This window comes from Rhinatrema bivittatum, chromosome 3, assembly GCF_901001135.1.
Source record: "Rhinatrema bivittatum chromosome 3, aRhiBiv1.1, whole genome shotgun sequence".
NCBI lineage: Eukaryota > Metazoa > Chordata > Amphibia > Gymnophiona > Rhinatrematidae > Rhinatrema > Rhinatrema bivittatum.
The window spans coordinates 297179257-297195029 of record NC_042617.1 but is presented as its reverse complement, the minus strand read 5'-3'; the positions used below and the strand labels follow the sequence as shown (position 1 = coordinate 297195029).

General features: G+C 41.4%; 1 protein-coding gene and 1 long non-coding RNA gene across 3 annotated transcripts in view; one reads left to right on the top strand and one right to left on the bottom strand.

Annotated features, from left to right (window-relative positions):
* The window catches only part of CERS5 (ceramide synthase 5), a 98052-nt gene that overhangs the window by 62597 nt on the left and 19682 nt on the right, over nucleotides 1–15773 (bottom strand). For both annotated transcript variants that reach the window (XR_003855559.1, XM_029595012.1), the window contains exons 2-3: nucleotides 9873–9978; nucleotides 1497–1627 (exon numbers count right to left, since the gene is read on the bottom strand). Coding sequence is in view for 1 of the 2 variants with exons in the window: in XM_029595012.1 (XP_029450872.1) it covers nucleotides 1497–1627; nucleotides 9873–9978 (237 nt within the window). In the remaining variant the exon portion in view is untranslated. The remainder of the gene's footprint in view (nucleotides 1–1496; nucleotides 1628–9872; nucleotides 9979–15773) is intronic.
* The window catches only part of LOC115087610, a 74870-nt gene continuing 71788 nt past the window's right edge, over nucleotides 12692–15773 (top strand). Inside the window, exon 1 of the long non-coding RNA XR_003855561.1 lies at nucleotides 12692–12762. This is a non-coding gene — a long non-coding RNA (uncharacterized LOC115087610). The remainder of the gene's footprint in view (nucleotides 12763–15773) is intronic.

Sequence of the window (15773 nt, the reverse complement as noted above, 5' to 3'; positions counted from 1 at the left end):
CTGGGCCATCCATATCCAATACATTTTGTAACTGTTGAGTTGTACCACTTCTCTAATGCTTACTACATTTTCTTCTTCGTATATGAAGGGCCCACTGTTTGCAGATGACACAACTTTGTAACTTGACAGATTCACCGGGAGGGATGGAAATAATGAAAGGGACCTTGAAGAAGAAAAAAAAAAGTGGAAGAGCCAAGAGACTGGCAGTCAATGCAATAAAACAGGGCAAGCTAGCAGCATGCTCGGTTGCATAAGCAGAGGTATCAGCAGCAGGAAAAAGGAGGTAACGCTGCCCTTGTACAGGTCCCTCCTTGAGTACCGCGTTCCATTCTGCAGGCCGCACTTTCATAAGGGCATTGAGAGGATGGAAGCTATTCAGAGAAGGGCTACTAAAGGGGGTGGAGAGCATGCAACAGAAACCCTGCACAGGGAGGCTTAAGGAACTCAAAACTTACTCGTTGGAAAATAAGGGACGATACACAAATAGGGGCTGGCCCAGGGGCAATGCAGATTGCTACCATGCGGACAACCTGGGTTCTATTTCCAGCTCAGCCAGGCTTGGGGTGTTCACAGTCCCTGGTGAAGGGAGCCCCAGTCACCCCATCCTGCAATGACATCTAGCGCCCAGACCTAGGACCCAGGACTACAGGCTTCTGGTAAGGAGCCCTGGCGCATGGGCCTCTAGCTGAGGCTGGCATTACGATGACTGGGTCGGATCCTAGCCCCGGTTCTGACTGAGGTGGAAGCTCAGAGGAGGAAAACTGTCAGCACTCTCTCCCCTCCCCCCCAAAAAAAACACCAATCCCCAAAAAACAAAAAAAAGATTCACATATTTAGCAGACTTCAGCAACTGAGAAAACCAAATTCAGGGACAAGAGTTCAATAATATGAAGTTGGAAAGAGGGAGCCTCAGAAGAGGAGGAACTACTACTTGTATTAAAAAAAAAAAAGTGGAAGATGCCTGGTGGAGATCAAAACTCAGAATTTAAAAATGCTTAGAAAGCAGTAAGAACCTGGACTGACAGGCTGGGAAAAAGCCTGGAGGAAGCAGAGGAGCCAGGTGTAGCTTTAAGTATGGAAAGCTGTATGTTTACCTCCCTGGATTGGTAGAAGATCAAAGAAAAGACGACGCTAGAACTGGCTCTGGCATGGAGCCTTGTCCTGCAGGCAGTCAGACTTGTACAGCGGACAAAATCGGGATATATCCTAAAGCTAGTGCAGGGATATAATGATGGGAACAACTGGGCAGACTGGGTGTACTTACTGGTCCCGATTTGCTGTCATCTGCTAAGCTACTATGTATGTTACTACTGCATAAGTACAGGGCTTTCAAGGACAGAGAAAACAGTATTGGAATTGGTTATGTTAAAAAAGCTCCCCAATCTAGGAATGAATAAACCACCACTGCTTTGCTGCCTGCTCCCTTCGGAGGATGGTACTACTGGGGGCACCTGGACACACTAAGAGGCATACAACGGATTCCTATGCACACCTACATGCTCTCACAAAATTTTATAAGCAGGCTGGGTTTATCCTGATTCCTTCGATGTCGAAACCATCGCTGGATTTTCCGTACATCCCAATCCAATTGTTTTGATAAGCCTTCTAACCTTTTCCAATCTGGATACTGCAAAAGAAAAAAAAAAAAAAAAAAAGGGTAAGCCCTTTTTGTATCACAGTAGCACATAGTACAACCTTTCCCGGTGTTCTTCTCTGCACCTAAAACAGCAAGACCCGTCCCCAATGCCCAAACTGCCCGCCCGCACATCAGAAAAGGAGTGGGTCTAATGTGCCTATCACAGGATGGGTGTCACCTAGAATGCCAGGAATCAGAGATGAATGCTGTGCCATTCTGGCATTGCACACAAGTAGTCTATATCCCAGACAGGAAAAATATTTCACTTTCTGAAGCATTTACGCTGCTAGGGTTGCCAGCTGATGTGCCTTAAAAAAAAAAAAGAGTCTTCACACCCCTTTATATTTTTCACATTCTGGCATCTAAAAGATACAAATCAAAATGCATTAAAGGAGTTCGTTTCACCGATCTACTCATCATGAAAGAACTAACAGAACTATTCCAAAAGTAATTAAGATTAAAAAAAACAAAAACCAAGTCTTGATTGCATAAGTCTTCACACCCCTTGACTCAATACTTGGTGAAAGCTACATTTGCAGCAACAGCAGCTATGAGTCATTCAGTGTCAGTGTCTACCAACTGCAGGAGGTACAGTTTTTGGGAGTTCTTCTTAGCAGAAGAGCTCAAGCTCATCTGTGGACCGCAGTCTTGCCACAGAATTATTATTTTTTTCTTTTAAATTAGATCCAGGTCTGGGCCTCTTAAGAACATCCACTTTCTTCATCTTCTCCCCAGTTACCGGTCTACGGCAGATGATTAGGATTTCCTCCAGGATATGCTTGTACATGGCACCAGCCATCTTTCCCTCAATCTTCAAAAGTCTTTTTATCCCTGTAACTGCTGCAAAGTATCCTCACAACATAATGCTGCCATCACCATGCTTTAATGTAGGGATGGTGTCGGCAGGTGATATGTTCTATTTTACACCTACATCATTTAACACAAGAGACCAAAACGTTTCACGTTGATCTTATTAGACCACAAAACCTTCCCCCACGTGTGGAATGTCCCCTATGTGTTTCTTTGCAAACCTTATGTGGTATATCATATAGTTTTTCTTCAGCAATGGCTTCCTTCTTGCCACACTCCCTTACAACAATGTGACTTAGAGTAGGTTCCATTTTCCAAAGAGAGAAGGGTGATAAGAGGAATGCCTCAAGGATCTGTTCTGTGACTGGTCCTGTTCAACATGCAGATTTGTATGAATTACAAATGACACACAGATTGTCCCAGACAGTATGTTTTTATTGCAAACCAGTACGCTCTTAAAATGTTTCCAGTACAATTCATTATTTCTCTGCATTTTTTGTAAAATAAAATTAAAAACAGAAAAATACTGCATGCATAAGCATTCAACCCCCTTCAGACTAATTCTTGGTAGACCCACCTTTAGCCTCAATAACAGCTTTAGGCCTGTTAGGGTAAGTTTTTATCAGCTTTGCACACTGTTTGGGAGTGATTTTTGCCCATTCTTCCTGACAGATTTGCTCCAGGTTGTTCAGGTTGATTGGATGACACTTATGAATTGCAATTTTCCAACAGTGTAACAGATTCTTAAATAGATTGCGAGCTGGACTGGCTGCCATCGCAGAACATTCACCTTTTCGTTGTTCAACCACTCCTGTGTTTTGGTCTTTTGCTTGGGCTCATAGTTCACTTTTCAGCAGAACATTCTCCCAAGTTTTAAGTTTTTTTGGTTTGTTTTTTTTTTTTTAGCAGGCTGAAGCAGGTTGTCTTGAAGTATCTCCCCGTATGTCGTCCCATCCATCAGTCCTCCAATTTTAACAAGATGCTCAGTCCCAGCTGAGGAAAAGCATCCCAACATGATGCTAGCCAAGCTGCACCAGGCACTTTCTAGTTATGTGTGTCACGTTTTAGCTTTTTACTGAATATATTGTTTGCACTCATATTCTACCTCGAGTCTAATATTTTCTTCACCTCATCTTTTATGTAATACACAATTTTTTATATATTTGTGTCATTTTAACTAAAAACTTGCAGTTATATATTGCTAATTAGGTTTAAGTAGTGATGAGCTCCTTTGCCAGCACATCAATTCTTAAAATGGGGGAAAATGTAGGAACAATGCCCAAAGAAACATACTAAGACTTCTGTATGCTGACAAAACATGGATTCATGTCCCAAAGGAGTCTGGGATTCTTGACCATCTTTCTGAAGGGCCCGATATTCAGGCTAAGTAACCTAGCTGGATATGACATATCTGGCTCAGTTACAAGGGGTATTCAGCGGCACGGCTATACCACTGAATATCTGCGCACAAATTACTACTTAGCAGATAAGTTAGAGCTGGTCTAACTTAGCCAGATATATGGTTGGTCTAACTTATCCGATTAACTTAACCAGATAACAACGCCGACTGCCCACCCACTTTTTATGCGGCTAAAACATTGCCAGACAAGTGACGTATCTGGCAATCTAGTGGTCATTTAATATACCCAGTTATCAAGCTCTGAATGTGCTGCCCAGAATTGTCTTGCTGTATATACCAGGCAGGCACGGTGCCAGCTAGTCTCATCTTTAGGTTTTACACAAACCAACCAATCTATCAGAGCTGGTAAAGATATGTGATGTCTCCAGCAGCCATGTGTTAAATGTCCATTTGCCTGAAAGCTGAACTAGCAGTTTGGAAAAACAAAACAACCCCCCCCCCCCCCCCCCCCCCCCCAAACTACACACCATATGGACTGGACCAATCAAGCTGCTCATCTTGTAGTCTATTAATTTGCATTTATGAACTAAGAAATGAAAATGGAGGTCTTTAAAAAAAAAAGGTGAGAGCAAAGGAAAAGATGCCAGACATCACAGAAATGGGAGCCTTGCTTTACAGCCTCAAGAGTGCCATCCCTTTCTGCTCTTCTCATAAGACAGAGACCAGAAATTTTTCAGCCAGTCTGAGCTGTGACCAAACTCTGGCAGCAGATCCTGAGACTCCGAGGCAAAAAGAAAGCAGCATTCCTGTAAACTGACTGCATTTATAAGGTTTGGGCTCTTTAATCTCTGAAAGCTAGGATAGTTAGACCGTTTTACCTTGGTAAAGTGCAACTTTTAAGTTATTTCATATGTTAGCTTTATTAACTTTATAAGCACCAAAGTATATTTTTGGTATGTGAGACAATTGCTGAATATATGTTTCATTACCCAATCATTTCATTTATGGTAATATAATTTGTGATAAGACTTAATAAAAGCCATTAACCAAGACATGACAGAAGCAGCTTTTATTCTGATCCGCTGATACAGTTAGGCTTAAATGAGATATGTAGAAGTGCCTACAGAGCGTGAAGACTCATGCAATTTATGCTTTTCGTTTTATTCTTAATTACTTTTGGAATATTTATATACAGTAAATGTTCTTTGACAATACAAGTATAGAGTATTGAATGCATTTTGTTTTGTATTTTTTTTAGACAACTGAAAATGAAAAACATACAAGGCTGTCAAGTCACTTACAAGGTACTGTATGTCTAAATTCTTAAGAGAAGCGACGTACAAGAAGTGCTTCTTTAAAAACTGTGGTGCTTGGAGAAGATGTGGAAAGAACCCCATCATTGGAAGGTTCTCTCTTGCAGGCAATGGGCATAGTGTAGCTGTGAATGTTGGGGATTTTCAGATCTCAGATGGGTGGGGCAACAGTATTAAAGTGAGTCCCTACCAAACACACACACACATATATATATATATATATATATATATATATAAACAAAATGGCTGCAATCACCACTTAAAAAGGCCAATCAATCTCTCAAAGGGTCAAAATGCATAACCTCCAGCCAGCAATATAACCCTCTCTGTAAACACCTCCAGTGTTTCCATGCACAGAAGGTGGGCCTCTTTCAAAGGAAAGGAAACTCTAGAACAAGAGGTTAGCGGATGAGGGCGAAAAGGGGTAGAGTCAGGAGTCATTTTAGGAAATATTTATTTACAGAAAGGGTGGTGGATGTGTGGAAGTGGTGGAGACAAAACCCCCCCCCCCAAAAAAAAACAGTATCTGAATTCAAGAAAGCATGGGATAAAAACACAGGGGACCTCTTGGGGAGCAATAGGAATTATAAAGATAAATTAGTTGGGTGGATGGGCAGGTTAAATGGGCCACAGGTCTTTTGCTGTTGTCACATTTAAAAGAAAAAAGCTCAGCTAAGCACAGTTGCACGATTTAGGATGGGGCCTTCCCAAACTCAAAATAACCGTATGATCACTGTTTGAAAACTCTCAATCCACAAAGGGTTAAATCTATTCTTTGGTGTAAAAAAAATTAAATGCATAACTGAAAAGGTTTCCCACCCTTCTTACACAGCTGATGGAACCAAAAAGAAAAAAGCAATTTCCAACAAGTGGGGGAGGAGGAAGCTTCTAGCACAATCCTAAGCAGGCGCTTTTCATAGTTTTCTTGGCACCACTCTTCTAGAAGCTACCACGATACCTGCCTGTGCATGGATCTGGCCCAAAATTAGCAAGTGTACTGGATCCCGAACAACATGACTGCCTAGAAAATTTCAGGTACGTAATCTGGGCATGGGAAGGATCTCCAATTTAAGAATATGGATAGACAAACTGATGGCAAAAAGCAACAGGCACTCAAAATTGGTCAAACCTGTCCAAAAGCAAACCCACTGAATAATTCTAAAGTGATCTTTCCTGCTCCCATTGATTTAAAGAGTTCAGAGTTTAAACAACTCGTTATCCTAGTCTTCAGCAAGCTGGTAAGGAACAGAACGCTAACATATAAGGTTCAGACTTCACTGATAACTGCACACCTTTGCGCTACTGTGGAATATATACTAGAACACAATCGCAAAGAATACCAATAGTATCCAAATTTATATTTCATTCACCAAGAACCTTTAAAGTGAGTGTACATACTAGGCTTCATTGACTTTCATAATAGGCTTCATCGTATAGCATAGTTTCACTTTCACACTCCGCCTTTTATTTAATCATTGGTCAATACTAATGTATTTTTGTTATATTTTTTGAATTTGCAAATCTCTCGTGTAGATCTACACGAGAGATTTGCAAATTCAAAAAATATAACAAAAATACATTAGTATTGACCAATGATTAAATAAAAGGCGGAGTGTGAAAGTGAAACTATGCTATACGATGAAGCCTATTATGAAAGTCAATGAAGCCTAGTATGTACACTCACTTTAAAGGTTCTTGGTGAATGAAATATAAATTTGGACACTATTGGTATTCTTTGCGATTGTGGGTCAGTGTTTTACCAACTGTCCATTCCCAAATTATTATTTATACAAGGTCTGTGGTTCTAGTAGTGGCATATATACTAGAAAAACCAGACCTATTTAAAACCATCATCTTGCAACATCACCACCACAGTCTGCAAGGCGTATAATTATAAATATGCTAATACTTCAACAAAAGCAGTATACTTCTAGAAGTCCTGTCCCCTAAACCTTAGCACGTCAATGGACCAGCAGATTGTGACAGGGCGGTCAGGAGCTCTCACCGTTAATATGCCAACTGCTTGGTTTTAATAGGACAAACACTGTAATGAAGAAAATCACCAGCCTTTACACAAGGCCACGGTTTTTGACATACCAAAACACAACAGGATCAAACTGCCACTATGAAAACAAGGCCAAGGCTGGACAAATATCAGAAATTGCTAGCTGCCTGCAGAACTTTTAGGAGCCGGGCAGGAATCCCGAACTCCAGTTTTTAAAGTGCTGCAAGGAAGTCTGGGTTGCAGGACAGCCAATTTATGCAAAATTGATTAGCAACTGGAGCAAATATATGCAAATTATGTCAGGAATATCAAATTGTGGAAAATGTGAAAGCCAGATTTGTTTGCAGTACTTGGGACAAAATGTGAACCATCCCTGAAAAACTCCTCTGACACCCCCCCTCCCCCCATTCTCCCCACACTCCTGGTGGCTGCAGCAGATTCCCCTCCCTCTTGCTGGTCCCCCTACTCAGTTCCAGCAGCAGTGGAGGGCAGGCCTGGATTCAGACCTAGACAACTGCTGAGGGCATCAAATTTGGAAGGAACCAAGCATTTGGGCTAAAGAGGAGCCCACTCCTGCTTCCTTTACGCTGTGCATTGGCACTGGTAAAGCATTCTGCCCCCCCCCCTTCGTGCCTATTTTTAAATCCAATCCTGGGTGGGTGGAAGGAAGGAGAAATAGCGCCTTCTTCAAGGCTGAGTCTCTACAACAGCCACAAATACTCCCTCCCAGCAGGCCCAAACTGGGGCAAAGAATTGCAAGATTGCCTCACTTCAAGGTGCCTGGGCACCAGCATGGACAGAGTCCCCCCCACTGCAGCTGGGAAATGTCCAGCCCTTATGACGATGGTGGTTTTATTTCCCTCCCCTCCCTATAGAAAACCCATCTTATGACTGGCTCAGAACACAGACATGCTGTAGCCAAACCAAACACACACAAACCACATGTCGCCATCTATTCTTAAAGCATTTTTGCCCTTTTTAGTTGCCTTTCAAGGAAAGCGCCTACTAGTGTCTTCAAAATGCAAATATATTGATCTTTCTGTCCATCCACAGCAACATAGCTGTAACATTCTAGGTTAATAGATTTTGATGAAATTTGGTTGTAAAGATTGTAAAGGCTGTAAAGACTGAAACAGAATGTTAGGAATTATTAGGAAGGGAATGGTGAATAAAACAGAAAATGTCAGAATGCCTCTGTATCGCTCCATGGTGAGACCGCACCTTGAGTACTGTGTAGGGATGTGCACTGATTTTTTTTTCCGGGTAGTTTTCGTTTCGGGTCGTTATCTGTCAAATTTTGTTTTTATAATGGTTCAGGAGGTAGTTATTTTGTTTCCCCCTCATTTCGGAGCTAGTGCGCACTAACTAAAAATGTTACCAATAAGTTTAAGTGTCAATTGGGGATCAGTTCATTTAGTTAGAGGTATGATTCTGCATTCCCACTGGCTGTCTCCTTCTAAAGAGACAGCAAGGAGACAGCCACTAATGGGACTTAATGCGTACTATCATATTGTTAGTGCGCACTAACATTAAATTCCATCCATTTTTTCTTCATTTCAGGGCGCTCCAGAAACACAATGAAATAGACAATTTTGTTGCCATTGCCTATTTCGTTTAAAACGAATGTACAACCCTAGTACTGTTTACAATTCTGGTCTCTGCATCTCAAAAAAATTATTGCGATGGAGAAGGGCGACCAAAATGATAGAGAGGATGGAACAGCTCCCCTATGAGGAAAGGCTAAAGAGGATAGGACTGTTCAGCTTGGAGAAGAGATGGCTAACGGGGGATATGATAGAGGTGTTTAAAATCATGAGAGGTCTAGAACGGGTAAACGTGAATTGGTTATTTACTCTTTCGGATAATAGAAGGACTAGGGGCCACTCCATGAAGTTAGCAAGTAGCACATTTAAAACTAATAGGGGAAGTTCTTTCTCACTCTATGCACAATTAAGCTCTGGAATTTGTTGCCAGAGGATGTGGTTAGTGTAATCAGTGTAGCTGGGTTTAAAAAAGGTTTAGATAAGAACTTGGAGAAGTCCATTAACTGCTGTTAATCAAGTTGACTTACAAGAATAGCCACTGCTATTACTAGCATCAGTAGTGTGGGATATACTTAGTGTTTGGCTAATTGCCAGGTTCTTGTGGCCTGGTTTGGCCGGAAACAGGATGCTGGGCTTGATGGACCTTTGGTCTGACCCAGTATGGCAATTTATGGATTTTATGATGCTATACAAATGCCCTGCTCTCTTCCCCCTTAAAAAAAAAAAAAGTCTTAAATCCCAGCCCTCACTTTTTTTTGGGGGGTGGGGAGCAGACAAACCCATACCCCCAGAATACCATAAAGTTTGGGTTTATAAAAAAACAAAACAAAAACGCCAGACAGGTTAGCCAACCTTTAAAAACATAACACACACAAACAAAATACAGACAGGCCTGCTGCACCCAAAGAGGATGCCTCTGCCAGTGAAATAGCAACATTAGGGGCCAGAGACTCCAGGGCAATACACGCCCAATTAAGATGTTTCACAAACTGTCAAACCAAAAGCATGACAACCGTGACAGGAAACCAGAAAAAAAAAAAATCTTCACATCCAACAAGTGTCCACTTTTGCAGCTCAGCATCGAATAAGGACTATACTTTAAGGAATGTCTGGCTACTTTTGTTTATTGCTCACAGACATAAAACAAACAAGACCACTAGGAGCAGAGATGCTTGCAATGTCGAAAAACTCAGGAGTCATTTACCTTTGTGATAGATGTAAACACTTTTTCTAAAATTGCATTTGGTTGAGGTCTGCAAGGTCCATTTGTTTGAATGCCGAGGTGTAGGGCACATGGTTTAGCAATAAACCTGCAAAATAAAAAAAAATGGGGGGAGAAAAAAAAAAAAGTTAGAGTAGAATAAAAAGGAGCTAAAGTCAGCCCCGGTTCTTCTAAGAAAATGGATGTATTGAAAACATGAAGAGGCCAATGGAAAACAGGGCGCTCAGCCGAGCGCACCGTTTAACCCACAGTTGGACGCGGGTTGTATAGGTGCTAACTAACCCCCTTATGCAATAAGGGGATTAGCGCCTCCACAACGCTAATGTGTGAATGAGGCTATCAGCTATTCACGCTGAATGCCAAAAAAAAAAGTGCATCTACGACACACATTTTTGCACTCAGAAATTAACGCTTTCCCAGAGCAGGCGTTAATCGCTGAGCACTCCTAAAAGTAGAAAACTATGTTTTCAGTACATCCTCCTACTTAACAGCATTGCGATATTAAGAAGGAGGAACAAATCTTTAAAAAACAAAACAAAAATAAGCACTGGCAGTCAGGTGCAGGAAACGGACGCTCAGTTGCCAAGCGTCCATTTGTTGAACCCCTGGCCGTGTGCAGTTTAGAAAAACGGACACCGATAAAATTCGGCGTCCATTTTCCTAACCGGCGGATGGCCAACACACTCGCGGGCTCCCATTCTCAAGGAGGTGCTAGGGGCACGCAAGCACCCCTAGCGCCTTCTTGATAACGTGACCCCTAATTTAAATATTGCACATCGCTCCCAGGAAGGGTGTCTGGGAGTGCATTAAGAAAGCGGGCGCTGAGTGTTACCCACTTTCAGCGCATATTTATTATATTTCAACCCCAAAAGTTTCCATTAACTTTGCTGCCAAGCTGCCGGCTCAAACTCTAGCAGGGAGTCCCAATCACCACAAAAAAAAAAAAAAAGATCCAGTAGTCTCAACCATTAGGTTCTGTACCTTATCTTAATACCACTGAACCCAATGGTCTTTTTCCCCAGCTGTAACATTAGCTCAATAGAAGAGTCTCAAGAGAAGCCATAAGGAGAGTCTACTACCTCTCCCCACCTCTAGTGCTTCAAGTTAAGGAGCACAACTTTTGTAATGAGAACATCCCGATTCATTCTGTAGATGGAACCATCACAATCTACAAGGAAAAGCTGTTTTGGTTTCAGTCCATGTCATTAACTGATACTGAAGCCTCTACTCCCATGACTGTCTATACTCTCCACACCAATGGAGTTTAAAACAGCTATATTTAGGAACCCAGTACCTCTGGTTTTCTTCCAGCATCATGCAGCCATAGATACGTAATTATGTTTTGAAATTCTGCAAATGTCTTATACAAGCAAGGTGCACCGATTTTAAACAGTGGAAGAGGTATTCAATAGGATACTTCTGAAACTAGTGGGTATCTGAGCAGGTTCTAGTACAATCACTGCTCTAAAATTCCAGATTTATAGCTCTATAAATTAGGGCTTCTGTGGTTTTTAGCTATTTGAGAGACATGGTATTATTTATTTATTTATTTAGGGGCTCTTATATACCGATATTCTTGTAACAAGTTACAAATCAATTCGGTTTACATTAAACCATAAAACCTGCGTTAACAAGGCATTACATTAAAACAAGGAAGCTAAGAACTTGGGTTCATTAACAATGTTAACAGGGAGAATACAAATGGAGAACAACTTTAGCCGGCTAGCCAGCTCTTAACTATAGGTAACTGGCTCGATGTCTGACGGGGCCACAGGGCCTCGGAAATACTATGACATTTGTTAGAAAGACTGAATTACAGAGTTGATTTTTTTTTGGTGAGCAGCCTTCCGGATTTCAAAGGTGAAGGGAGCTCTACTGTTCTGCTGAGTCAGGGAATGCTTGGGTGAACAACCAGGTTTTAAGTCTCTTTTTGAATGAGATTGTGCGTCTTTCGAGCCGAAGATCTGGTGGGAGCGCGTTCCAAAGCGCAGGGCCAGCGGTGGAAAGTGCTCTCTTTATGCATTAAATGTTTTGTTTTTTAATATATATATTTATAAATATTCTGGAAAAGGAGTGAGGTGATCAAATTTGCAAATGGCAAAATTATTCAAAGTAGTTAAATCACAAACTAATTGTGAGGACTGACGGCTTGGGTGCCAAAATAGCAGATGAAATTTTAATATGGACAAGTGTAAAATGATGCACGTAGGGAACGATAATCCAGATTATAGGGTACACAATGCTGTTCCCCATATTAGGCATCACCACCTATGAAAAAGACTTTGAAATCCTCAACCCAGTTCACAGCAGTGGTCAAAAAAGCAAATAAAATTTTAGATATTAGGAAGGGAATGGAAAACAAAGCAAAGATATCATAATGCCTCTATCAATTCATGGTGTGCCTGCACCTTGACTATTGTATACAGTTCTGGTCAAATCTATCTTAAAAAGGTATACAGGATGGCTGTGGCGAAACAGGGATTTTGCATGCTTTGTGGTTTGCTCTTCCCTGAGAGCACATTTCTTCTGTGCTGGCCTGCAGGTGGTGTTTGACCTCTGCACTGTAGTTCAAACACAGGCTTTGGATGTTGCCTCGATTGAGTAGGAAGCTTGAACAGCATACATATCCCAGCAGCCCTGAGGAAATGCAAGACTGAAACATCCTGCAGTATCATTGGCCAGAAAATAATTATCTGTCAGAAGGCCATTGGTGAGAGCAACTGTTAACACTTTGTAACCTGACTGGCCCTGCAGACAGAACCCACCCTGAAGGTTCTGGAACTCTCTAGTCTCAGAGGGAGCAGATGCGTGCTGAGACCCTGTTCAGCTAAGAGACAGCCGTTTTCCTACTCTCCCCAGGCACTAAAAAGAAGTGAGTGTTCACAACTTTTGCTGATTAATCTGGTTTTATCTGCTCCTGTGTGCAGATTAAATCCTCTACTTTTTGTTAATTTATTAGTTTCTTAGCTCTGCCTGTCTTGGACTGATTAATGATCCCAGTATTGTGTGTATTTGGTCTGTGGGTATATTTTTAGGAACCCTGACACCCTTGTGTTGTGTGGGGTCCCTAGAAACCACCAGGGAACTTACCCAGAGGCAAATTGGTAGATTTTGAGGTTGTCAATTTAGGGGCATGTATGCAGGTGAAGGCAGGCTCTGGCAGTGCTTGGTAGGACTGAGTGGCCACAAGGTTATCCTGAGTGAGTGGTTAGGGGTAGCACTGAGATGTAAAGTGACCATAGCAACCAAAATGATAAAGGGGAGAAAATGGCTCCCTTATGAGGAAATGCTAAACAGGTTAGCACTGTTCAACATAAAGTTAGACAACTAAAAGGAAATATAATAGAGATCTATAAAATCATGAATGGGGTGGAACAAGTAAGCACATTTAAAACAAATCTGAGAAAGTATTTTTTTGCTCATTGCCAGAGGGTATGGTGAAAGCTGTTAACATTGCTGGGTTTAAAAAGGGTCTAGACAAGTTCCTGGAGTCAAAAATCTATAAACCACTATTGGCCATGTAGACTCGGGAATGCCATCATTTATTCTGGTTGTAAGCAAAAAGGACTGGACCTATTGTTAGGGATCCTATTGGGTATTTGTGACCTGGATTGGCCACTGTCAGATAGAATACTGAGCGTGATGGACCTTTGATTTGTCCCAGAATGTGCTTGTGGAATAGGTCCTGTTGAGATGAATGAAAGCCACATTAAAACTGGCCTGTTAATACATGTTAACTGGCAGATTTTATCATGGCTTTGTGAATTATGTATCTACATGAAATGCTAAGGGGCTAAAACTGTTGCTTTTCCCTTTCACTAGTCCCTCCTTACCATGCTCTTCCCCTTTCCAAACGTTCATGCCATCTTCTCACCCCCAGCAGTTAGGAACAGCAATGCAGCAAATCCGGCTGGAGGCCCATGGCTGATAAGAACTTCTGCAGCTGAGGAGCCAGCAGCATAGAAAAATAACAAAAAATATTTTTAAAAAATGGTGTATCTGAGGCAGGCAGTGGTGATTTTCCAACAGACACCAATTTCTGTTTTTTTTCTTTTCCTGCACCAGTAGTGTTTTTTTATCTGCATTTACTCAATGAAAATTGAGGTGGGAAAATTAGAGCCCATGGGCCACATCTGTCTCATGGCAGCAACTGTGTCCTGATGAGCAGACGCAACATCACTTCTGCCAGCTCCTGGGAGGAAGTGGTATCTGCAGGCAGACAGAAGTAATGTCACCACTAGCTTCGAGGGGGTTCCACCCTTCTCCCAAGTAGCCATTTAGGCAGGCTACCAGTGTGGTTAAAATTAAAAAAAAAAAAAAAAAAGCCACATCTGCAATCTATAGATAAGAGTTCTTATTAGCTTAGCACTATAATTTATTCATATTAGCAAAACTAGCAATATTTTCAGACTCCTATAAGAAAGTCTGGAACACCCCCCCCCCCCCCCCCCAAGACAACTAAGCTTTCGGGTGTGGCAACTGCCACCACAGTCCGAGCTTGGCATAAGTAGAAGAGCCATTGCTAGAACTGAGTTGGGTGGAGGCACTGCTGCCAAGGCCACAGAAGAGTAGTGGGACAAGTGGAAAGGAAAGAGGGAGAAAAGCTGAATGGGAAAGGATATAGGAAAAAAATGCCAAAAAAAATCAAAGAAAAATAAGCAAAAAATTGATAACACAAACCAGAGTAAAAAAAAGGCACAAAAAATGTAAATTTTTTTCCAATGCTTAAAAATGTGCACTGGCACTCAAGATTTATAAAAACACTCTTGCCTACAAGCTATTTGATCTTTTACTATGGACTAAAGTAACCACATATTAGGGCCAATGTAATAAGACCTGTGCTGAAATCGGCTAATTTTCTGTGTGTATTTTGTTGACCACAAGTATCAAAATACAGTAGCCCCATGGGATATAAGTAGTGGCTATGCCCTAAGTCTACTTGGTTAATAGGTTTGTGGACTTCTCCAGGAACTTGTCCAAACCTTTTTAAACCCAGTTACATTAACTCCTTGACACCACATCTTCCAGCAATGAATACCAGAGCTTAATTGTGCATTGAGTGAAAAAAGAATGTTTTGCATGTGCTACTTACTAACTTCATGGCGTGGCCCCTAGTCTTTGTATTTTTTTATTTTTTTTTTGGAAAGTGTTAATATATTTACTCATTCTATTCTACTTGAATTTATAGACCTCTGTTTATCCTACCTCAGCTGTTTTTTCTCCAAGCTGAACAGCCCAAACCTCTTTAGCTTTTCCTCATGGAGGAGCCATTCCATCCCTTTTATCATTATGGTCACCCTTCTCTGTATCTTTTCCAGTGCAACTATATCTTTTTCTGAGATGTGGCAACCAGACCTATGGTGTGACCTCACCATAGAGCAATATAAAGGCATTATAACAGTCTCTGTTTTATTCTCCATTCCTAACATTTACTTTTTTGACCGCTGCCGCACACGGAGCTAAGGATTTCAAAGTATTATTGTCCACTATGATGCCCAGATCCTTTTTCTGGGTGGTAACTCCTAATATGGAACCTAATATCATATAACTATAGTATGAGTTACTTTTTCCCCATGTCATCAGTTTGCACTTGTCTACATTAAAATTCATTTGCCACTTGAATGCCCAGCCTTCTAGGCTCACAAGGTCGTCCTGCAATTTTTCACAATCCGCTTGTGATTTAACAACTCGTAATAAATTTCTCTCATCTGCTCATCATTTATAAATAAATATTAAAAAGCACCAGTCCCAGTACAAATCCTTGAGGCATTCCACAGTTTACCCTTCTCGACTGAGAAAGGGGGAGAAGGATACACTTGGATATCTACAAGTGCAGCATTTTCTAATGCATAAGACCATACATCAAGAGGTTTCTAGTGGTTT